Raw genomic sequence first — 24520 nt, 5'->3', positions numbered from 1 at the left:
AGTGTTTTAACACAAAAAGTCAATTCAGTAGTATTTAATCTCTTATTTGTAAATCCCAGTCTTATGCTGTCTGCCTGTCTGCACTACGGTATGGTCTCTGCCATGTTACCTGTAGGAGAGAGGGAAAACATCTGTTTTGCTGTGTTTTGGGGCACATGTGCTAATCTACTTTAAGAAAAGGGGGGTATGCTGTGTTTAGAGTGATGGATCAGAGAGATATGCACAACCAAGAGTTATGCAGTACGGGAATCACACACACACACACACACACACACACACACACACACACAAACACTAGCTCATACTCACATACTCATGTAAAAAACTCTCAGGTTCTGGCCTGGTCTTCATTAACAGGTTAAATTCCCAGAACTCCCATGGATCCTCCTGTCAGGACTGGGAATGTTGGAATTCTTTCGCTGGTAGGGATGGAATAGGCTAACCTCAGGCATATGTGTCAGGAGCCCAAGGGAGGAGAGCTTGACTGCCCCTATTCGAGGCCTCCACTGCAAATCACAGCCAGCCAGAGTTTCTCTCTGTGTATGAAGGGGCCAAAGAGAGGCAGCGGAAGACCTATTAAAGACTTCTGATTCATACACTGCTGTAACATTGTTGCAATAGACAGGCAAGTGTTCAGACAAACAGAACGAATACAGGACAGATACATACATAGATAACATAATTACACAGATACATACATAGGTAACATAGTTACACAGATACATACATAGATAACATAGTTACACAGTTGTGGCGATTGTGTTGCAGGAGAACTTACTGTTGTGGGGTGGCAAACTAAAACTGGTGAAGTCTAAAATGTTTTTTTAAGGATATGTTTTCTGATTTTTCCTGTTGCAGAATTGATAACACATAAAAACACAACATGACAAGAGGCTTGAGTACTTTTCCGAACTCTGCATGCTTTCATATACCGTTTCCCTCTGAGCTGCCACTCTTGCTTAGCACTGTTGGGAGGATGAGATGCAGTCCCTTACCCGTCACTCTAAGCCCTTTACAGGGCTGTGTTCCCATATGCTTCTGCTAGACATTCTTGACTTCTTAATCATTGTTTGTTTTACAATTGACTTTCAAGGTTTTTTGACCAAGGCATTATTCACTACGGTTTGAAATAGAACACCAGAGGTGAAAACATGGAAATAATGAAAGGGGCTGATCTGATTTTTATTTCTTCATATTAACATTTTATTAAGGTCTCATTTCTGTGTTATTGTTTGTCTATATATTTGTAGTTCTGAAGTAGCAGTTATTGTAATATGCTAATAGCTGTTTCAAAATGGAGGAATTTAATTCACTCTCATGGATAAAGCATTTTTTGAACTGCCATGTATTTATGGTTTTTGTGGTTGAGCTTTTGACTGTGGAAAGCATTTTAATGTTTGCTGTAGGAAAAGTTTTAAAAACATTTCTCTGTCTTTGGCACTTTGTTGATTTTCCATCTTAAAAGTTCACATCATGAACACTGGTGGTGTACTTGCAATGGGCAATCTCTGGAGCTTTACTCACATTTACAAACACTTTGAAAGGTGATGCCGGCATATGTGGTAAAAACATTGTGTCTGGCTTCAAATGAACTCCAGTTACATTTTATGAAAAGTGTGTTTGCAGGAAGTGATGTTTTTTGTGGACTGTGTCCTTCCTTTTGTCCTCTTTCCGTCAGCTAAAACAGCTGCTCAACATTTCCACAAATTTTCTCTCTTACTCGCTCTTTGTTTCTCTCTTTTTGACTTAACTAGGAGAAGGTAAAGCCACCCCCACAGGAAGCACACGGCATTTTGACCGTGTATCTGTCTCTATCTCCACCTCTTCCTGTCAAACCCCTCACTACCATTACTGGGCTGGACCTGCACGTTGGTTTAACTCCTCTGAGACAGACATACTGACCTGCAGAGGGCTTTAGATGGAAACAGAGAAGTTGAGCCGTCAGGGACGTTCAGGTCTAGGAGGCCATAAAGCTCAGTTGTGAGAACACCTATAATGTAATAAGTTTTAAACAAATTAAACTAAGCTTTAAAAATATATCTTCCTGCCATTTTTTATCCTGCTCCCCGATTCCCCACAGAAACAGACTGAAGACCTCATTAAGGATTTTTCCGAAAATTTGATAAGACATTTGTAGTTTATGATGTGCTGGTGCTTTCACTACAGTTACTATCGACCACAGTGATCCTGCTGCTCTTCGTTATTGTATGGAGTGTCTCAGTGTTGCAATCAATACAGTTAAATGCTGGTGTAGTGGCTAGGCTGACTATGACATATTGTAGTGTGAAATTTCAGTATTGATAAGAATTCTTTATACAACAGGGATGTCTCAGCATTTGTTGTTCTTTTAACTCTTTCACCCCAGCTGGTGCTTTAACAAGTATGCTCATAGTGGGAAGTGTTCTTGGACTGTGTAATATGATATGCAGATCTTCCGTCAGTGCTTAGAGTAAACAGAGTCTTAGCTTTGCATCATTGGTATTCATTGTTTGTATTTGCATTAAGCAAACAGCTGCAACCCATTTCTCATTATCCAAGGACCTTTAGCTGGACGTTATTGTCCACAAAAACAACACAAAAATGGTTTTATATCTACATCGTCTAATTTCTCTCTCCCTCTCTCTCTCTCTCTCTCTCTCTCTCTCTCTTTCTCTCTCTCTCTCTCTCTCTCTCATCTTTCTCATGCTTTCTCTTGTCTCTTTTCTCTTATCTTATCTGGAGATAGAGCATGCTCCTCAAGTCATCATGGGCTAGCATAGAATGTTTGTAGTTTTTCTTGTACAGTGGAAAATGAGTTGTCCTTGATTTGCTGTTATTGGTCTTATTTCAATGATGTGATGAGACTGGTGTGTCACCATTTGCCAGGCCAGATGGCTGGAGATATTTCATCCCAATATTTATTACGTAAGATGTGTGAATTTCACTCTGTCTCAAAGCATATCTGTAAAATTGGCATACTGTACAAGTGTTTTAGAGAATGTGTTTGTGTGTGTGTGTTTGTGTGTGTGTGTGTGTGTATGTGCATGTGTGTAGTTGTAGTTGTAGTTGTGATTGTGAGTGTGAGTGTTTTTGTGTGGTAGTGCATGCATGTATTGTGTGTGTGTGTGTGTGTGTGTGTGTGTGTGCGCGTGCGTGTGTGTTTGTGTGTGTGAGTGTGAGTGTATGATGCATGCATGTATACTGCTTACTGTCAATATCTTGTCAATGTGCCCTTAAACACCTGCGGTGCATGAGCAGGTTTAGTTACAGAACACCGTATTTGTATGTAAACCTGGCCAGTATGAAAAAATGCATTTGCATTTGGAAGCTTAATTGAAACCGTTTCGCATTATGAGCATGTGATGGGGAGAGCATTAAAAGAATGCTTTACTGCTTTAATGAGCCGCAAAACTGCAGCAGCAAAGCTGGACATGTTTGTTTGTCAGTGAGCTTGCCCTAACAGATTACAGTCAATAACCCAGTGAATCAAACTCCCACGTTCAGTCAACTTAATTGTTTGGTTTTCCCGACGGGGAAAAAAAAACAAGGAAAACAGGGTGTGTCAGGTTTACCTTTTAGGTGAGGTCAGGATCCAACAGTCAGCTCCTGTTTAAAGTGAAAGTGCCTTGTTAACTCAGTCCCCGACGTGTGTTCGTGTAGGTCGTTATCTACCTGGAGATACGCAGTCATTCTAGCACTGGTGATTTGTCCACACAACATGACTTCAAGCTCCAGCTTGTTCAGGATAGATTTGCCTTTTGAGACCCTTTTTGTTACAGCAGAGTTTGACTGGAACTACAGAGTAAAGAAGCAGACATTGTTGTCTGTGTTTGAACAATGGTCCAAGGGTATTTGGTGAATGACTTGCCTTTGGACTGATTTTACCGAGCATACACGTTGGTTTTTTAAAGGAAATACAGTGTACTTTGGACCTGTCTGTCAGTAAGAATGGCAGATAAGTTGTGGAGGAAAAGTTGGGAGTTCTTTGAGAATAAGTGGCTGTTCATGAGGCAGTCTTTCCGCAGCACCACAGAGAAGGAGAGTGAGTGAGTACACAAGGGTTTGTGGAAATGTCTTTGAATTTGCTTATGTGAGGGTAGGGTTTGTACAAGCGTCCTGGTTTCACGTAATTATCTCTGGTAGCTGACTGCACATATGTATCAGCACCAGGTCATTTTGACAGCGTTTGTCTCGATTCGAAATCAGTTTATGTGCCGTTTATTTGAGAGTCTATAATTGGATTTTGGCAGCTGTAATTTCAGACTTGTCAACCTGAATGTTTGATCATGTTATACTTGCATAATAGTAAGCCACATTGGATCTGCATAGGGATCCCACAACTGATGATATCAGCCACTTCCCTCAACATGTTAAGGGCGTTTAATCTTCTGTTCCAGAGCTGGGGTTGCTATGTATTACTTTTTTTGGCTCGTACATTTTTGAAAATCATGTAGAATTTAAAAAAAAAATTGCAACATAATGAATCCATAATCTGTTGCAAAAATTCTAAATCCAGAAAGATGTCATAACTAAGATATTACATCTCTTCAAAACTTTTTTTTATTTACCAGAAATCTGTGGCTTACTGGGATAAAACATATTTTGCATACAAATACTTTAATAACTGTCAGATGTATTATAATGCCACTCACACTATGTGTCATGACAAGTGTGTAATGTCACCTTAATTACAACTGACAATAACCACGTTAAATGTTTTACAAAATGTTACGAAAACATCTGAACAAATGGCATGAAATGTGAGGATTTTTTTGGCTGGCTGCTCCTTGCCTTTGAAGCCACAATTTTCAATTTTCAGGATCTGCATACTTAAGCGGATCCATTTAATGATTTTGAGTTAACGTCGCTCTTTTGACAGGTGCCCCTGCTGGGCTTTGATTTAAAGTGAATGGAGAGTTTGCTGTGAAGTGAATGAATAATAATAATTGTGTGAGAGTGAATGAGTGATAGATTGTTGGTGAGAATGTGGATTGTGCAAGATTTTAAAGAATGTGTGAATGAATGAGATTTATGCAGAATGAATGAATGAATGAATGAATGGTGGAGTTGGAATGAATGAATGCGTGTTATTGAGTGACTGGAAATTCATCATCTTTACGGTTAAATGAATGAGTGAATGAGTATGTGAAGTTTTTTTACGGCTGAAAGAATGATAAAGATTGTTGCAGACTATCTGAATAATGTAATTTCTCTGATGATGTCTTTTCAGTGTGGAGGGGGAGGTTCAGAGCTCTGAGCCTGGTCCATCTCTGGACAGAGGAACCGTATATGGTCGCGGGCCTGCAACTCATGGTTCTGCCATCAGTCCGGATCAGGTTGACGGGTCGCTCTACGGTCACGTGGTTCAGCCGGGCCCTCAGCGTCCACGACGACCCAAACTCCAGCACTCCCAGTCCATCCTGCGTAAACAGGCTGAGGAGGAAGCCATCAAACGCTCACGCTCGCTCTCTGAGAGCTACGAGCTCTCCACGGACCTGCAGGACAAACAGGTATTCTCAAAATGTCAATCAAATACAATATCATACATTATACTCAACTTGTCAGTCAAACTTTACATTACGTAATGTGCACAATCTGACAATCATGTCAAAAAATACACTCATCCTGTCAATCAAACATAATACAGAAAAATATAACACAAAGACATACAGGACATCACTTAGCTTCAAAGTGCAGTATACCGCTGCAGAAATCATGTCACACAGTATATATAACCTGTCAATCAAACATATCTCAGCACATAATATATTAATCTTACTTGATAATCTCAGCTGAGGTGAACCTAAGCATTTTTGCCATGGCAATGTTAGGAACTACGTAGGGTTGCTTCTAGTCGATACAGACCTCATAGAAATAGATTTAACAAACAAACTGATGCTTGATCAATCAATGAGTAGTCCTTTGCAGTCCCCAAGATCTCTGTTCAATCACTTTAAAGATCTAAAAAGATTTAATGATTACACCTGAACACCCAACTTTCAGATGTAATACTGGTTACTAGACACAAATAGAGTTTTTGGGAGTGCCTGTGCTGAATGCCATGTCTGCTGTGAATAACTGTACACTGCAGTATGTCTGCACACCACTGATATGTAGTACTCACTCTGTCAAAGCAATGTTACGGACCAAAGCCTGTGTACTCTCTCTCTGTCTCTCTATGTTTATACAGTGACACAGTGATTCATCATGATCACAAGTGTTTTTGCAAGAATGCTGCTAGTGCATTCTTAGTCATTGTGCATTACATGATTAACAGTCTCTGTGAAATGAAAAATGTTAATGCTGTGTTTTATGTTTCTTTTCAGGTGGAGATGCTAGAGCGCAAATATGGGGGACGTTTCATAACGCGCCATGCAGCTCGTACCATTCAGACAGCGTTCCGACAGTACCAGATGAACAAGAACTTTGAGCGTCTCAGGAGCTCCATGTCAGAGAACCGCATGTCCCGGAGGATTGTTCTGTCCAATATGAGGATGCAGTTCTCCTTTGAAGGCCCTGAGAAAGTCCACAGCTCCTTCTTCGAGGGTAAACAGGTCTCGCTTACAGACGATGGGACAGAGATCGGGGCAATGGTGCAAACAGAGTGTGGAGACATGGTCCAGGCCAACATGGCATCTCCAACAAATCAGAACGACCTCAGTGACGCCATTACAGAGTTAGAGGACGCGTTTTCGCGGCAGGTGAAGTCACTTGCGGAATCCATCGATGACGCTCTGAACTGTCGTAGTCTCCATGGAGATGAGGAGCCAGTCGAGCAGCAGTCAGTGGACATGGAGAGAGATTTGCCGTATTCAGTTAAACCACCTCACAATGACGACCGTCAAAAACTGGATGACATGATGGCATCCTATAGCGATGTGACGCTCTTTATCGACGAGGAGGAACTTTCCCCCCCAGTCCGGCTCTCACGCGCTATGGACCAGCGGTCCAGCACAGAGTCCGACCAGCGGCTCCCGTCCGTCTCCTCTTCCCAGGATTACTGGTCTCTGGATCCCAAGGACGATAAAGCGGACACAGACACAAGCTGTCGAAGCACTCCGTCGCTGGAGAGCCAAGAACCGAGGCTCCGCATGGATCATCTCCCACTGCTGACCATCGAGCCTCCCACCGACAGCTCTGCAGACGTTAGCGATCGCTCGGACCGCAGCTCAGTAAAGCGGCAGAACGTTTACGAGCGAAACGTGGCTGGCCCGCAGGCCAGTCCTAAACACATCTCTCACGGACTGCCCCCTAGAGCTCCCTCTCGAGATGAGGAGCCAATCAGACACAGGCACCGACAGCTGGAGAGCCACTTGGCCATCAACGGGAACCGGCAGAGCAAGTCGGAGTCAGACTTCTCTGACGGGGACAACGACAGCATCAACAGCACGACAAATTCAAACGACACAATAAACTGCAGTTCAGAGTCGTCGTCCAGAGACAGCCTTAGAGAACAGACCCTCAGTAAGCAGACGTACCATAAAGAGACGCGTAACAGCTGGGACTCGCCTGCCTTCAGCAACGATGTTATCCGCAAGAGACACTACCGCATTGGCCTCAACCTCTTCAACAAGTATGTGCACGTCGCCGCTCAATTTAGGCGATCCTGGTCTTTTTTCTTTCAATATTGTAGCTCAACCGCTGTCTTATAAAATGGGACCTTGGGTTGGAAATTGTCCCTAGTTTCTATACAAACAAATCTGGAAAATTTTGCGTTGGATAAAAGCATAAACAACCACATAAACGGTCAACAAATACAACTCTAGACTTGTCTGGCTGTGTGGATATTTCATAGTATAAAGGTCAAGGGGAAAATCTTACCAAACAAATGTGTTACTGCATCTCTGGAAATCTCTCAGGCTTTAACTGGAGTGCAGCTGCCCAAACAGTGAAACTGAGATGACCTTATTTACCTTGTATTGCATCACGCATTTTAATTCAATTAATCTTGCTCATATACTATTATATGGCTAAAATATGTATGTGTTTACACAGCAATTTCAAAAGTACATTTAAGCCACCCTAGTAAATTTAAACTCTTCAAAATCAATTACCTGTTTCCAGCTGTCCCAAATAGAGTAATCTAATCTCATTATTGCAATGTAAACACAGGAGGGATTGTTGTAAGGGATGTGTACCAGTTCTCATTTTCTCATGATGTAAAGCATAAACTGCTTTCTTATCTGAATCCGCAAGATACAAACAGGTTGTATACAAAATGATGTCATCTTATAAAAAAATAGTCCTTGCACATTTTTTTTATAGTTTCCTGTTTCAGTGTGGGAATTCTAGATGTGCTTGCGCAGTAGAGCAGTGTAAGTCCCACTTAAGCTGAATTGTATTTGTGCCGTTAAATGCTCATACAGAGAGCTGGAGACACAGGAAAGTTGGACTTCTTTATGAAAGTGAGATAATAAGATATAGAAATGGTATTTCCTATCAAACTCGGTAAACTCAGTTAAACAGGAGGCAAAACACTGCTAGTCTCCTTTATAAAGGTGGATTTTACCTGACTCCCCACAATGTCATCTGTCATATTGGTGTCTTCTGTGTGTCCTCTGTCTTATCTCTGGCATGTTGAAGTTTGTCAGAGACCAGAATGCTACAATACAACAGCAGCAGGCAGAACTGACAGAGGGTACCAGACAAGAATTTTGTTTTGGATGTACTGAATTCTACAGTGTTAATGTTCAGCATTAAATAACCCTAACAATGGGATTTTGTGCAAGCAAGCGCTGAGTAAATGTGTGCAAGACTTAAAATGGCTTTTTGTACTCTCTCCATGCAAGATTTTAGCTTCCTTATCACTCTGCTATTAGCCTCAGTTAAACATTAAGTTGTTACTGGCTGTCATGTGAACCTTCTCTCTGTCTGCAAAACAAACATATTATTTACACCTCAGATCACTAAAGGGTTATGGAGCCATTTTGTTTCATGATGGCACTCTTAGACACTCTTAGGTCATGTGTTTTCTCTAGACCTGTTATACTTGTTAGCCTGATCCTCCTTAAAGTATTTCACCAGATGAGAAAAAAAATGTCATCATCACCTTTATATTTATGTTTGTATGTAGACGAATTCCATAATGTATAGTTTGTATGTTTCAGGCTCACAATGTCCTCTGGACAAAGAGTACTCTATTATCCTATCACAACTGAACATAAACAGCAGGCTCTGTGTTTTCTGATGTAGTGCCTGCATAAAGTGAGAGAGTGTTAAGTTCATAGGAGAGTCTGTTTTGTACAGCAGTCTGTCATTCATAAGACATTACCACAAGCATTTAACTCTACTGTGTTGTGTGAAATAGTACACCTATGAGATTTGCTCTTTATAACAGCTTTAATGCATTATGTCAGTAATGTATCATCATTTCTAATAAATCACTGTTTTAACAGGACACTACTATAAATTTATAACAATAATATCCTGTAATAAGTAATAGGACATCATGACTAAGCTCATTGTGTCTTAGCTAGTTATCAGTATAAGATGTTAGATAGGTTCATAACAGTGTTTGTTGTGTTGTGTACCCTTAGAAAGCCAGAGAAAGGTATTCAGTACCTGACAGAGAGAGGCTTTGTTCCGGATGCCCCCGTGGGCGTGGCCCACTTCCTTTTGCAGAGGAAGGGGCTTAGTCGACAGATGATTGGAGAGTTTCTGGGTAACCGGCAGAAACAGTTCAACAGAGATGTTCTTGAGTGAGTACTTTCATTTTTTCTTAAGAAGTATGTTTTGGTCTTACAACAAAAAGACAACACATGCTAACCCCATGACTGGATTCCGGTATTTGTTTACCTTATCTTTATCTTTTCAGTAGGCAGCCTTTTGATGTTAACCCTTTAATATAGGCTTACATTACATACAAGTGATACATTTTTGGCTTGCTTATGTATTACAGGTGTAGATGAAGGTTTGATACCATATGTGAATTTCAATTATGAATAACAATTTTAATTACTCCAAATCACTCCAGTCACTCCAAACACTGACCTCAAAACGATCTGTTAACATATAAAACAGGCAGTGTCAGTTTTGTACATTATAAACATGACCCCCTTTGGAAACCTGTGAGCTGGACCCTGGTCAAATGTCTGGGTCATTCTTTTTGGAGGAGTGTGGGATTAAGCTCTGTGACCGCTGTAGTGAAACTTGCTTTTTTTTCAGCTGTGTGGTTGATGAGATGGACTTTTCTGGAATGGAGCTGGATGAGGCGTTGCGGAAATTCCAGGCTCACATCCGAGTCCAAGGAGAGGCACAGAAAGTGGAACGTCTGATTGAAGCTTTCAGGTGAGGGTCACCCTTTTGTTTGTCTGCTCACTCAGCTGAGGATAAAATGGGCAGAGTTAATGTAAACTTCTACTTAAGGCTCGATTCTCCAAGGAAATCTTTGCTGATTTCCAGGTAATATGTGTTCTGATGCAAATATATAATTCTCAGTTCGAGTCACAAACTAGTGAGATAGGTTAACCAATGTGAGAGCTAAGATAAAAGGACCCATTTTTATCTTAGCAGATGGCAAAAAAGAAATTTTGGTCTTTGTAGAGTATTAATAATTTTGTTGTTTTAAACCTTTTTGGCTCCATTAGATTGTATCGCTAATCCTTGTTACCCGAGTGTGTCAGTGACACGGTAGTATAATGTGAGTTAGTCAGACAGTGTAAACAAAATTCTAGATATTCAAGCAAAAGAAACTTGACAGGACAGCTGGATGATGTGCTGCTGTTTGTTCATTTTACCACTATTGTTTATCTTTTTTGCATGATGTTTGTTGGCATTTTTATGAACTGGTGGGCCAAGACAGATACCCAGCATGTTTAAAAATTGTCCTGACCCACTCTCTGGTTTTACTCCCTCTTAGCCAACGCTACTGTATCTGTAACCCCGGCATTGTTCGTCAGTTCAGAAACCCAGACACCATCTTCATCTTGGCTTTCGCCATCATCCTCCTCAATACGGACATGTATAGCCCCAACGTCAAGCCCGAACGCAAGATGAAACTGGAAGACTTCATCAAAAACCTTCGAGGTAGGGAAAGAGATTTTTCCAGAAATCTTGTTTTATTTTATTTACTCAGCCACTCTGTTTACCTCTTGAGCTTAATGACTGATGTCAAAGAAATGAACCGGATACATTAATGATTTGTACATGGATGTTTTGGTTAACGGAATCTCGAAAATCTTCATTTGTCGAGACGTTTAATTATTAGTGTAGCTGCACTCCAAAAGTCTGCATGGTTGAGTTGCACGGCTGAGTCACTATTAGTGTAATCAGCTAAGTAGATCAGACATGAAAGGCCAATTAGGTACACCTTTAGAGTTTCATTTTTGAGAAAACAAGACACAATGAACGTGCATTAATGTGCACTTAAGGCTTAATTCTTTGTATTATCATGGAATCTTTAAATCTCTGTGTAGTTGTATGTATTTTCCTAATATGTTAAACAGTTTTAACCCTCCCTGTCAGGTGTTGATGATGGTCAGGACATTCCACGCGAGATGTTAATTGGTATTTATGAGCGAATCCGACTGCGTGAACTAAAGACCAATGAGGACCACGTCTCTCAGGTGCAGAAAGTGGAAAAACTCATTGTTGGGAAGAAACCGGTGAGTTCTGTAACTGTTGCTTCTCTGTTACCCCACATTTCACTTAAAAATTTACTTTACAAAATTTTAACAGTCACACATTAGAAGCCTAACCTAATGAAACCTCTAATAGCTTATTGCTGATTTTAAAGCAGTAAAGACAGGGGGTGAGTGTGTTTTTTATTAATCAGTTTTCACAACCGTGTTATTGACTTTACATGAGCTGAGAATTTAATTTGGGTGTAATGGCTTTGGTGAATGTACCACAGCAGGAGAGGAAGCACATCAACCGATGCGATGTTCATTGTTATTTGTGAGGTGAAATTATGAACTGCAGTGTTTTAATAGAATGTGTGAGTGAAACAGTCACGCGTATCACAGATTTTCATGGTAGATAATTTTATTGTTCCCAAAACACTCCTGGATGCTGTCTGTCTCTCTCCTGTCTTTCTCTCCCTCTCTCTCTCTCCCTCTCTCTCTCTCTTTCTCTCTCTCTCTCCCTCTCCCTCTCTCTCTCTCTCTTTCTCACTCTTCATCTTTAAGGAGGGGTGAGGTGATCTTGTTAGCACCAGAGTCATGATTCTCTCCATTTTCATGCTCATCTCGTAATAGAAGCGTTCATTTCTCCTATGCATTAAGCCCAGTGCTGATCTGTAATAGAAGTCAGCATTATGTATCTCTATCACAGCCAAGAGTTTAACCAAATCATTTTGTTGGAGCTGTCCAGAGTAAGTAATGCAACAAACCACATTTTTCATGGTACATAATCATGGTACATTTTTTTCAGTGTGTATAAAGAGTACTTTGTAAGTTGCAGTACAGTGATAGGAAGATTAATCATGCTTTGTTTTCTTGAATGGCACCCATAAAAAGCTTGATGTCATCCATGCTGTGTCAGATGTGATGCAGTCAGCGCATAGACTGCTTCTTAATTATCTTGAATTTTGTGTCAGTCATACTATTTAAAACATTATGGCATTTTTGGTCTTTACTCTCCATACAACTCTTACTGGAAGTGACATGATTCTCTGATGCCATTAAAGTTTGCCCTAAGGACACCGGTCCTCACTAAATTATGAAGTCTTATTTTGGAGATACTTTTTTTATTTATGAAGCTCTAGTGTCACCCAACCTCTCTGTCAAGCTGATAATTAGTCTGTTGCTTTCAGTTTGCTTCAGCTCACACACCCTTGTGTTAACTGTCTAAAAGCCCATAAGAGATCCTTTCCTCCTCAGTGTCCTTGTTTACCTAACCAGAGGATCTGGCTCAAATGACTCACCACGACACTTGAGTTCTCAGTGTCATCACTTGACTGTATATTCCTGAGTGATCACTGCAAGACATGATCTCTGTACATTTGTAGGACATGAAATATAAAGTCATGGAAATATTGACATGGTTTGATATGGATTGTCAGGACAGTCTATTCTCATGCACTGACAGATCTAAAACGATGAATAAATGTATGTCATGGTATATGAAGTTGTATCATTCTTATCTGCCCTCCCCCCTTCCATTTCTGCATTACAGATTGGATCGCTACATCATGGACTAGGATGTGTAAGTAATACTCTCATTTTTATTCCATGTGAGGATTTCCTGTGTTTTTTGTTCATTTGACCCTCTACTTTTTTCTCTATATGGGAGTGAGATGACTTTCTTTTTCTTTTTTTTTCTTTTTCTTTTTTCTTTTTTTTTTGGGGGGGGGACTTGTACGCTCAGCAGCTCTCGCTGAAAAAAGCCATTTTTCATAGTGTGTGGAAAAGCCCTTAGCACCCTTATGGGGAGAATAAACAGCAGTAAATTCCAAAATGGTCATGTATTGAATTGTTTACAGACTGCAAGCTTACCCAAGAACAGTTCAGTCTATGAGGTCAACGGTCTGCTGGCAACTTCAGCTTACTTTTGAAACATCTATGACTGTCAGGGCCTTAAGCACACACAGACACACACGCGCGCGCACGCACACACACAGATGACTTTCATATGGCCTGCAGTTGTGTGTGTGCAGAAGTATCATTAAGGCTATTGATGTGGGGAGATGAAGAGGTTAAGCAAACATTTGCTGAAATAAATATGTTTTTGTCAGGGGATAAGGCTATTAGAACAAAAGCAACTTTGTGCCCGTTAGTTTCACTTGGCCTGCAGTGCAGTAACTTTACTTTGATTTTATGCTAGCAATCTTTCTCAGGAAGGAAGTCAGTGTTTGGTTCAGAACAATCAATGTAGTTCATCAGAGCACTTCATCATCCAAAATAAATCACAATGAAAAAGGTCACTCCAAGCTCTGATAGTTATTTCTCTATTGATTTAAAGCAGTGAAACAAATCATACCCCCCATATTAAACTGTTTTTGATGTAAGTGAATGTGACATAGTAATGGAATGTTTGTGCTTGTGTGTGTGTGTGTATGTGTGTGTGTGCTTCTTTATGTTATAGGTACTGTCGCTACCTCATCGTAGGCTGGTGTGTTACTGCCGTCTGTTTGAAGTGCCAGACCCCAACAAACTGCAAAAGCTGGGTCTGCATCAACGTGAGATCTTCCTGTTCAACGATCTCCTGGTGGTACGAGTTCTCTCTCTCTCTCTCTCTCTCTCTCTCTCTCTCTCCCAGTCCTGTAATGCTAAGTACTCAAAGCCATTTCAAAAGGCACCGCAAGATATTTTTCTGCTTTGATTTTAGTAATTTGACCTTTGTGTTCTTATGTCTTTGAATGGGCTGCAGGTTACCAAGATTTTTCAGAAGAAAAAGAACTCTGTGACATACAGTTTCAGGCAGTCTTTCTCTCTTTATGGGATGCAAGTACTGCTCTTTGAAAATCAGTGTAAGTAATGTTAACACATCCCACTGCTTATGTCACTGTAGGAGCACAGTAATTGTAGGAAAGGACAATCTAAGACTTGATAAAACACATGATGTCAAATCTTGGGCTCTTGGCTTCTTGATTTCAGAGAAACTAAACATTCTTTTAGTCCCAGTTTAAAGAAAAATTGGTTTTTTATCTGGGAGTTTTCCTAAATTCCCCTGGTTGTTAGTCTAGCTTAGCACTGCTGTACTACATCAGAGTCTCAGCCACAATGAAGAGCAAGAAACTGAATTCAAATAAAGTATGGGATAATTATGTGGATTATGAATGTACATGAATCAGATTCCACTCTTAGTTCATCTTAATGACTAAAAGGACAAATACATTTCTCTCTCTAGATTACCCAAATGGAATCCGTCTCACGTCGGCCATTCCAGGCGCAGATATCAAAGTGCTCATCAACTTTAATGCTCCCAACCCTCAGGACCGCAAAAAATTCACAGACGACCTGCGAGAGTCCATTGCTGAGGTTCAGGAAATGGAGAAATACAGGATAGAGTGTGAGCAGTCTTCTCTTTGCCCCCCCCCCTCCCTCACTCGTGTAAACTCAGAGAAGATGAAAAAAAAAACACAGTATGGAACTCATTACTCTCCCAGCATTTTTAGAGCCTACACTTTAGGAGTGTAATCAGTGAAGGAGAAGACACTCTAATATTCGAAAAGGAAGTAACCGCTGTACAGTGAACAGAAGCTTCTATTTTTGCCAGAGAAACTGAATTTTTTTTAGTTCCACGACTGTCTCTGTGACATCACTGTCCTCTCCTTCTTTTTGATTCTGAGAGTTGATGCGCCTTAATGTAATTCAGGCTGGGAGTTTGTGCAGAAAGCTTTTTCTAGGTAAACAAATGACCATTACGGAGGAGGAGAGAAACTGAGTGGATTTGGTTTACATTAACACTGTAACATTTAAAACTCAATACAAATGTAATTCCTTCACAAAAGCAATGGATAGATCAGTGACGGAGATTACAAATGGAGAGTCCAGCATTAGGGTTAAGTGGATGGAGTCATCATTAGTCAGGGCTTAGTTTTCACAAGGCACACAAAAGCAGCATGATGTTGTGGGTAGATGTCAGAGCAGTGAAAGAGAACTAAGATGTGTTTGATACAGCCGTTGAGTATAGCTTTTTATGTAAATGCCAAAAATGAAATACAAAAAAATGATGGTGTCAGTGAAGCTAATCTGACTCTGTGTGTATCTGTAAACACATGTCTACATGTGCTCTAAATATGTGTTTGTGTATTTCTTTGTGTGTGTGGGTGTACGTGTTGGTTCATGTGTTTGTACGGGTGCTTGTGTATATGCATGTGTGTGTTTGTGTGCCTGTCTGTTTCTGTGTAACTCTGTGTGTGTGTCTGTAGCGGAGCTGGAGAAACAGAAAGGTGTGGTGAGGCCCAGTATGTCCCAGAGCATGTCTGGTCTGAAGAAAGAGGCAGGAAACGGCAGCATGAGCCGCGCCAGCCTCGACGACACTTACGCCATGGGGGAGGGGTTAAAGAGGAGCGCGCTCAGTAGCTCCCTCCGCGACCTCTCGGAAGCAGGTAAGTTTAGAGGCCAGAGCGTGATGTCAAAGGAGGCTGTATGATGTTAAAAATCAGAGCGTATGAAACCGGTATACAGTAGGTGATTCTCAGTGTTTTAGGAGCGAGTGGTGTGTAAAATGGTGAGGTATTTACAACTCCATCCAGTTACAGTCACAGGTAGTTAGTGAAGCTTTTTGTCATGTTTATGAATTTAAGGTTGAATTTTGCTAAAGTTATGGATCACTTGAAGTTATTTGAAGGCTACTGTCGATCCTTAGGACAAATTCTGGAAAAAAAAAAAGTTCCATCACGTAAGCCTCCATTAGGCGTGTGCCTTTGTGGGTTTGTTAGGGTGTGTGTGTTTATACTTTAGAGTGGAAGACACAGAGAGCCTCAAGTGGACCTGAGCTGAACTGGGTTCAGAGCTGAAAATGGCTGTTCTGGAACAGATCCACTGTGTACCAGGCACAGCCTGTATTTTTTGAGAGGTTTTGTGCTTTTAGACCATCTTGACTGAAGAAGATTGTAAGAAGGAAACAGATCAGCCTTGATCAAGCAAGAGATTTCTGCTGCAGTGCTTGTCTCTGTATTACTGATGAGATTTATATTGTCTTTGTTGTAATTTCCATGGGGAAGCATAATGATAACTATTAAATCTTAACGATATTTGTTCAGTGGAATTAAAACCACAACAACAAATAGCTGATTTGTGTATATCAAACTCTGGTGTGCTCTTTATGAAAAAACAATTTAAGGTCTGTGTAACCAGCACATAGATTTTGGTTATATGTTTACACCCAAATGGAAATGTGTATTTACTACTATTCATCTTTTTGTTTATATCTGGTGTACCTCTGCACTCCCTGTTACCCTCATAACATTCCATATTTGGTTGTCTCATAAATTTATGTTTATATTACATGTCTTGTTTAAAAAGAAAAATCAACATCATTTTTCTCATCCGTGACAATACATGACCCAACTGGCTTAAACTGTTATCTGATCAAAGGCACTTGAAGCCATTGTTGACTTGGCTGAATCAGAAATTTAAAAATGAAAAAATATATAAATAAATAAAAATATAAAAAACTCTTTCCAGTGAATTGCAGAGCTGGAACAGAACCTAGAAATCTTTTATGCATAATGTATGGTGAGTAAAGTGCATGTTGTTCTGTTTGCCATGGATACAAGAATACTTTTTTTGTTGTTGTTGTTACATCATCAGACATAAGACTGAACAGCCAAGTTGCTTAAATGCCTACAAGTGACCTGATTGTTGATCTTAGCTCAATTTTGATGTCTGTTTGACATCAAATGATAACAGAATGAAATCCATCAGGGGGTTCAATTCAAATCAAGTGCCATTTAAACGTGAAATATTTTCTGTGTTTATTTTTGAGTTGATTTACCCTCATGGAGTATATGCTTTGAGTTTTACAAACTGTTGTCGTTAGCATGAACTGACTGTTCTACCAGGTCTGCCACACTTGTTGACATGAACAATAAGAGATGTAGTTTCAGTCTCATAAAATAGGATTTGGCTTTTGGTTTGTGCTCAATTTTTGTTAGGAGCCTTTTATTTTGTCACCATACAGTGCCATTTTATGTGTAGATACATGACTTCAGTAGCTTGTTAGGCTGAATTTCAGTGCAGCCTGTGTGTGTGTTTTAAGTGCTTCTCAGTCATCTTTCCATTGGCTGTGAGTGTGAGTGTGTGTGTGAGTGTGTGTGTGAGCTCAGTGTTGCCGCAGTGACGTAGTTTTTTGTGTGTGCTGTGTTCTGTATCAGCTAGCACAGCCCATCAGCTGTAATAGAATGGCTATGGACGTCTCACCTTGGCTTCACGAGAACCACACACATAGCAGCTTGTGTGCTCTCCACTGCCCTTGAAGATTTTGACAACTTGAATTTTCCAGCACAGTCTCTTAGTTCACAGGGTTATTTACTCTAAGCCCAGTTTAACAATGACACTGATCTTATAATGACACTGCTAGTTTTATATATATATATATATATATATATATATATATATATATATTGTTTTCTGTGAGCTGAGACTAACAAAAATATTTAAACAAATGCTGAGAAAAATATGATCTTGTACAAGACATTTCCTTGGTCTGATATTCCTCCATGAAATTACCTCTTTGATTGTAAAGACTTCATTATATTGATCAGAAACAAAAATGGATGCCCCTCCAAATCCTCCTCCCATCTCCTCAAAAACCCAAAAGCACCTCCCTTCTTGTTTTACTCCCCTATCTCAGTTTGCTATGCTCACATCTCCCTGTAGTGCCCCATAGAGTTTAGGAGGGTTGTGTGCACCCCTAGCTGCCCGTCAGGTGTGAAGTCCATCTCTAATCTGTGATGTATTGCATGTCTCGGGCAGGCAAGCGTGGGCGTCGCAGCAGTGCAGGATCACTAGACAGCAATATGGAAGTAAGTAGGAAAGCAGTGGATGTCTAGCTACTTTCCCTGTGATGATGTTGCTCTGCAAAATACGTTTTTGGTTTTATTTTGTTTTATTGTTTTGTTTTTGTTTTGGTTTTTTTGTTCTTGCAACCCCCCCTGTGCTTCATGGTCGACCTTTTTTTTTTTTCTTTTTTGGGGGGTGGGTGGGTGGGGGTGGATGGGTATAACTTTATTAATCCGAACCCTGCCTGCCCTGTCACATGCATGCATGGACTGTTTGCCTCTGGTGCCAGGATGAAAAGTCAGTGATCTCACGCAGGTCAAACGGTCAATCACAAGCATGTCTCCACTAACCCCATCGTATTCCAATCTCTGGTGTCGATCACAGCTTCTTCTTGTTCATTCAGTTTACATTTGGTGTGGGGTCTGTCTCTTGTGGTAGTGGTACATGAGATTCCTATGGTAGCACCTACATTGTACAACAGAGGACTTGCTTTGTTTCCTGCTAGAGAAGGCCCAGACTCTCCAAAACTGGAGAGCTGTCTAAGAAGGTGTCATTTTCTGGGATTGAATACTGGGCTTTTTTTTTCTCCTTAATACACAAATAGTGATGTGGATTTCATTAGATTTCATTGGTCATCATTCATCAATCATTTCATACTTCCATTTGTGATTTGGAGTCTGGGATCTCAACATTCCATATCAGAATCAACTGAACTTCCATTCTGTTCGTGTTCTTAAATTGCCTAAACCATTAAAAAGTCTGAGAAAAAAGTAATGGTTTTCAATTGATTACTGTGTGGAAAAAAAGTGGTTCAAGAAAGCAAAATGCAAAAATGAGCATAATGTTTGAAAATCAATAGTGTGCCAAATGTAACGATGATTTCAAATTGCAGCCAAGCTGAATACTTAGAGTAATGCAGCCTGCCTTTCTGCTGAATGCTGGGACACTCTGGACTGATTTTCTGCTCGATCCAGCTTATGCATGTTAATGATCTGCTTTCATCATCCTTAAAGTCTGCATGTATGTTAGATTTTCCCCAGGGATTTCTGCATTTTACACTGACAGCACTTTTACTGTCTGCTGAATGTTCTGCCATTTCGTCATGTGAAATACGAACATTGTTTGAGTTTTTGAACCCTAAATATGTATGTATTCAGACATATATTTTTTGTGTTTTCTTACGTTTCACAACAATTTTTTACACTTATGTAGTAGTACCTGTACATTTGTCATCAAAACTATGGAACATATATCAGTAAGTGTTAAACTCACTTTGCCAAATGAACGTACAGGATCAGAAACAATCTGCTAGTGAAGTTCATGTCTTTCGCCTCACATTCCTTTCTGTAGAGTATATTAACATTGATATAATCAGCCTGTAGTATTCTCAGATGTTAGGAGATGTTCTTATCCAGTCAGGCTTAAATGCAAGGGCATGTAAACCATCATAATCAAGAACAGTACAGTTATCACTGAGGTAGTAAACTTGCTATCATTATTCAGTAACCTTTTTTCTGAGGGAATTTAATATTGTTTGTGGAAATTATCTGTAAATCCTTGACCCATGGTATGTATGGTCATGTGACCAGTGAATCTGATAGTGGTTTCGTCATCCTCTTTTTCCTTTCAGGGCTCCATCATTAGCAGTCCCCACACACGTCGGAGAGCCCCCTCCACCCGTGAGAACCTTCATTACCGCCCCCGTCCACCTGTATCCAACTCTTCCTCCATCCTTGGCTCGCTCTTTGGCAGCAAGCGGGGGAAGCCTTCCTCCCAGAGCTACCCTCCTCCTCCTCCTCATTCTCATCATCACCCAGACCATCCAACACTCATCTCACACACACCCCACCCAGCCAATCTCCACCACACAGCACAAGTGGAGGCTCAAGCTCACCCCCACCACTCACAATACTGTCACATATCCCAAAAACCTCCACCTTACCATCACCATCATCACTACCGGCCCCCTGCACACAGTCAGCACGGCCCCCCACTCTTCCAGCAGCACCCCTCCCACAGCCAACATGCCGGCTACACACAACACCATACTCCACATTCCCAGCATGCACCTCACCACCATCATCACCACCACCACAGAGAACCGGCAGTGCCCCCTGGTGGCGCCAAACCCAAACACAGCGGCATCAGCACCGTGGTGTGAGCTCGGAACCAGTCACAGCTGGTTACTGCCAGTTTCAGCAGGTTACCTCCAGTTTCACGTGGTGACAAGATAGTTACCACTGGAACTACATATGCTACAGGCAACCAGGATTGGTGGAGAACACCCTAGCCACGAAGCAGAGCGCAGGTTGGACTCAAGACTAAGTTCTTCCTCTACAAGACCTTAACGATCAGAAAGGGCACAGACTCCATTGCCCAGTGTTTCACAGGGACCTTCAACACATCATAATCACTTGCACAACGTCCCGGAAATTTTTACATTCCGGAAATTTCTGTCCATGGTGCCCTCATTTAATCAGGGGAGAAAAAAAAGGTGTGTGGGAAAGGCATGTCTAAACATTACCCATGTTTTCTTTACATGATGGCACACTGGAATTGGCTCTTGAAAAGAACTTGGCTTTTAACACTCTGCCCATGTGTTTCCAGAAGCCGTCTTCTTATTTTAAGAAAGAAGCTTTTTCTAAGTTTGTCATTGTAGAGGTAATGTGTTTAAACAGCTGAATATGCTCTCATCTCGCATCAACTAGACTTACCAGAGTAAAACAGTAGTCTGTCTCAAGAGTAGTTGTTCTAGTGCTGTAATATCCGTGGATGACAGCTTTATATGTTGTCGTAGTGATCATAAATAATGTGCCAATTGTCATCACATATCTACTCACTCAAAGCTCTGCTTTGTGTACAATATATTGTGCGTGGAGTATTTTGTAGTATAAATTGCATCCATTGTCAAAGATGATATTTGATACTGTAAATATGCTTATCTAGAGTATTATCAGTATAATATCAACTCTATGGTCACAGGTATAGTCAAAAATAGCATTAAATATAAATATATATCTATATGTACACCAGTAAGAAGGAAAAGAGAGTTATTTTGGATTTTTAATGTCTTTTCAATACAAAATGAAGAGATTTCAGAATGTACAGGGAGAGTATCTTTTCACTAACTGCCGACGGAGGAAATGCTTTTAAAGTACTGTATAATCAGAGGGCTGATAGTACCGTACCTGCTTGAGCTCATGTTTGCAGATGGCTTTGTCATTTTTAGATGAATAACAGTATGGAAATCCAAAACAAGTGTAGGACTTGTGAATCAATAACTTGAAAAAGAAAAAAGATCGAAAGAGATAGGTCCTTACAGTATTTTATTTAGATTCCCATTCGTGCTTCTGTATGCTGGGAGAGTAAACTGAAGGAGAGGACATTGGTGTCATTACAGGAGGTAATGGAATTAGATATGGAATCCAGTAGAATGTTCAAGTTTTGGCTCTCAGTGGAGCAGACACTCCTTTGAGAAGCATTGGAAGTCATCTCCATTAGTGATTGTGCTTATGGCTCTTTTAAGTCCTCATTTTCAGTCAGCTAAGACTGTCTGATATTTTACACAATTCATAGAGCAGGTTAGGTGATTTGGGTTACTGATTAAATAGTAGTAAAAGCGATGTCTTATATCATAGACGTAGATGTGGAAGCTGCATTTGTTTTTTTGTTTTTGTTTTTTACTTTTAAGATGTAAAAGCAGATTTTTCCTTTTTTTTATTTTTACTTAGACTATCAAAAACTTTAGGGTAGTGAGAAATATCTTTTTTTCTGCACCATTTTACAAATGTACAGAACTTGACCATGGGCCAGTGACTGAATTATATGTATTTGTTTGTTTTTATTATGATTTTTATTTCTCTTTTTACTTGTGCAATATCTTTAAAAATGATTTTATGAAGAGTCCCTAAGATGTATTTGAGTATTTTTGCTATCGTCCGCATTTCATGTGGATGACTAAAGTTGAATTCCTTTGGCTTAAAAAAAGAAAAAAGTAAATTGCTCACTCTCTCTCTCTCTCTCTCTCTCTCTCTCTCTCTCTCTCTCTCGGTCTTAGAAGACCACTGTTATAAAATCTCAGCGGACTGTCCAACAAGTGATCTCATATCTGTGTGTACGTGTGTTTTCCATTATTATTGTTTTTCTTGTGAGGTATTTCTCAACAGATTTTGTGCTAAATGAATCAGTGTTAACATGACAACAAAGTGCAATCATTCAAGTGAAAAAACACAGTCTTCACACAGTTGAAATAAGGGTAGCATCAGTTATCATAGTGTTTCTCAAAGAGATTCAGGTGAAATAAACCCACAGATAGAATATGCAAATGTTTCCTCCTCAATAACATACAGTGCAAAAAATCGATAAATAAGCAAACAAAAGCAAATGTGTGTGTCTATGTTTATGAAATGAAGTGAAAAAAGGAATTTGTATAAGCACATCCTCAGTGTATAAGAAGTGATGGATCACTGGTAATTATGGATGTCCAATGAGATTTCAACATTATATCAGTATATCATTCAGACAGAAAACTCATATCACTTGTAGAACTAGTATATCTATCAGGGCACATGTTTACTTCATACACAGAAATAACCAAAATAACTTAATGACAGAGTAAATAGAATAAGTTATAGTTGGTAGCATTGTATAACCTCTAAAGAAAGAATTATCGTTCTTTCTTTGAATTCATCATGAATTGAATGTCTTTCATATGATTTCTTATTTTTTATAAGCTCGTGGTTAAAAATAGGCGATGAGGAAAAAAATGATGATCTGCATATCTTTGGTAATGAGTAAAACATGCCCACTTCATCTACTCAAAGAGAATATACCCCAACAATGCACTGCATGGTATCAATGCATCTTGTTCCTGTTCACTGTGAGCCGAGGAGTTCTCGGCCTATGAAGTCCTCTCTTTCTTTCGTTTTTTCTTGCTTTCCAATTTTATTTTGTAACCCTCTCTTGTTGGCTTATTGTCGCTGTTCCGTATGACATTCTGTGTTACTGGACTTGAGCATGTGTTTCGCTTATAAAACAACAAATGAATAAAAATTATAGTTGAAAAATCTGTTGCACTTCGGTCCAGCAGCTGAGGACCTATGTAAATAAGAAGTGTAATGAATCGTTATTTGTCTAGCTGTGGTCATAGAACGTAAAGTGGGATGAGAACTAGGGGACCAAGTGAAAAGAAATGTCTCTGTACATAGTGTGTGTGTGTGTGTGTGTGTGTGTATGTGCATATATACATATATGTATATATATATATGTATGTATGTGTGTGTGTATGTATGTATCATCATTACTCTTAATATAAGGTCACGTCAGACGTGTGTTCCTCTCTTCTCTGATAAGGATGGAGATCTTTTTTGTTCTGTTCTCGTTTTGCAGCCTCATCAATGTCGAACTGTCACACTGTTTGTTTTAGAGACAGACTGTTAAAAAGATGTCCCCTGCCGCTCATCCTCTCTCCCAGGCTGCTATTTCTTTACTCTTTCAGGCTTTGACACTTGTTTGTTCACCAAGGGAAGGATTTGGGACAAGGAATGCTCTCATTTTGATAAGCAGTCTGTTTGTAAGTGGTTCAGAAGAACTCATTCATGTAAAACTTTAACTGTGACAATGTTGGGAACGCAAAATAAACAAATACATTAAATATTACAACGTTTGACTTTACTTTATTGAGATATTCAGAGTACTTTACTATAAATTATTTACTATTTAGTGACTTAGCACTATATTAGCTATTGGTTTGAAAAATTTGGTGTTTTGTCCACAAAGGTATCCCAAGGTTTTGTGGGTTGGCATGATGGTATGAAATCATTACCAGGAATAAATAATGCTACCATAACGGAGAGATGGTAGATTTTTAAAAGAATGTCGAAAGAATTAACAACACAAAGTTGTTTACATACTATATTTGTGTACATGGTGGTATATTATTGTTGAACAATCTAAAATAAAGCCAGTGGATATTTGAATATTGAAAACAAAATCACATTTTTCAGGTGTTACACTTGGTCCTTTCAGCTGTTGCTAAAGGTCCCAGCTTGGTTTCCACATATGATTATAGTTCAGCTTGGTGGTCTCTCCATATCTCTGCTCTGCATAGGGAGGGGCAGAGTCTTTGAACAGATGGGTGGTCGCAGAGTCGT

The 24520-nt window shown here is 39.9% G+C and overlaps 1 protein-coding gene across 1 annotated transcript in view; it reads left to right on the top strand.

The window, feature by feature from the left end:
* Positions 1 to 20529, top strand: part of iqsec1a (IQ motif and Sec7 domain ArfGEF 1a) — an 82244-nt gene extending 61715 nt beyond the window's left edge. The window contains exons 4-16 of the mRNA XM_030768922.1: positions 5210 to 5489; positions 6306 to 7552; positions 9516 to 9677; positions 10144 to 10266; positions 10838 to 11004; positions 11443 to 11582; positions 13093 to 13122; positions 14002 to 14127; positions 14287 to 14386; positions 14767 to 14928; positions 15791 to 15970; positions 18342 to 18391; positions 19999 to 20529. Of these exons, the coding sequence (XP_030624782.1) occupies positions 5210 to 5489; positions 6306 to 7552; positions 9516 to 9677; positions 10144 to 10266; positions 10838 to 11004; positions 11443 to 11582; positions 13093 to 13122; positions 14002 to 14127; positions 14287 to 14386; positions 14767 to 14928; positions 15791 to 15970; positions 18342 to 18391; positions 19999 to 20529 (3298 nt within the window). The remainder of the gene's footprint in view (positions 1 to 5209; positions 5490 to 6305; positions 7553 to 9515; positions 9678 to 10143; positions 10267 to 10837; positions 11005 to 11442; positions 11583 to 13092; positions 13123 to 14001; positions 14128 to 14286; positions 14387 to 14766; positions 14929 to 15790; positions 15971 to 18341; positions 18392 to 19998) is intronic.
* Positions 20530 to 24520: the final 3991 nt, after the last annotated feature.

This window comes from Chanos chanos, chromosome 3 (assembly GCF_902362185.1).
Source record: "Chanos chanos chromosome 3, fChaCha1.1, whole genome shotgun sequence".
Taxonomy (NCBI): domain Eukaryota; kingdom Metazoa; phylum Chordata; class Actinopteri; order Gonorynchiformes; family Chanidae; genus Chanos; species Chanos chanos.
This window is presented reverse-complemented; position numbering and strand designations above follow the sequence as displayed.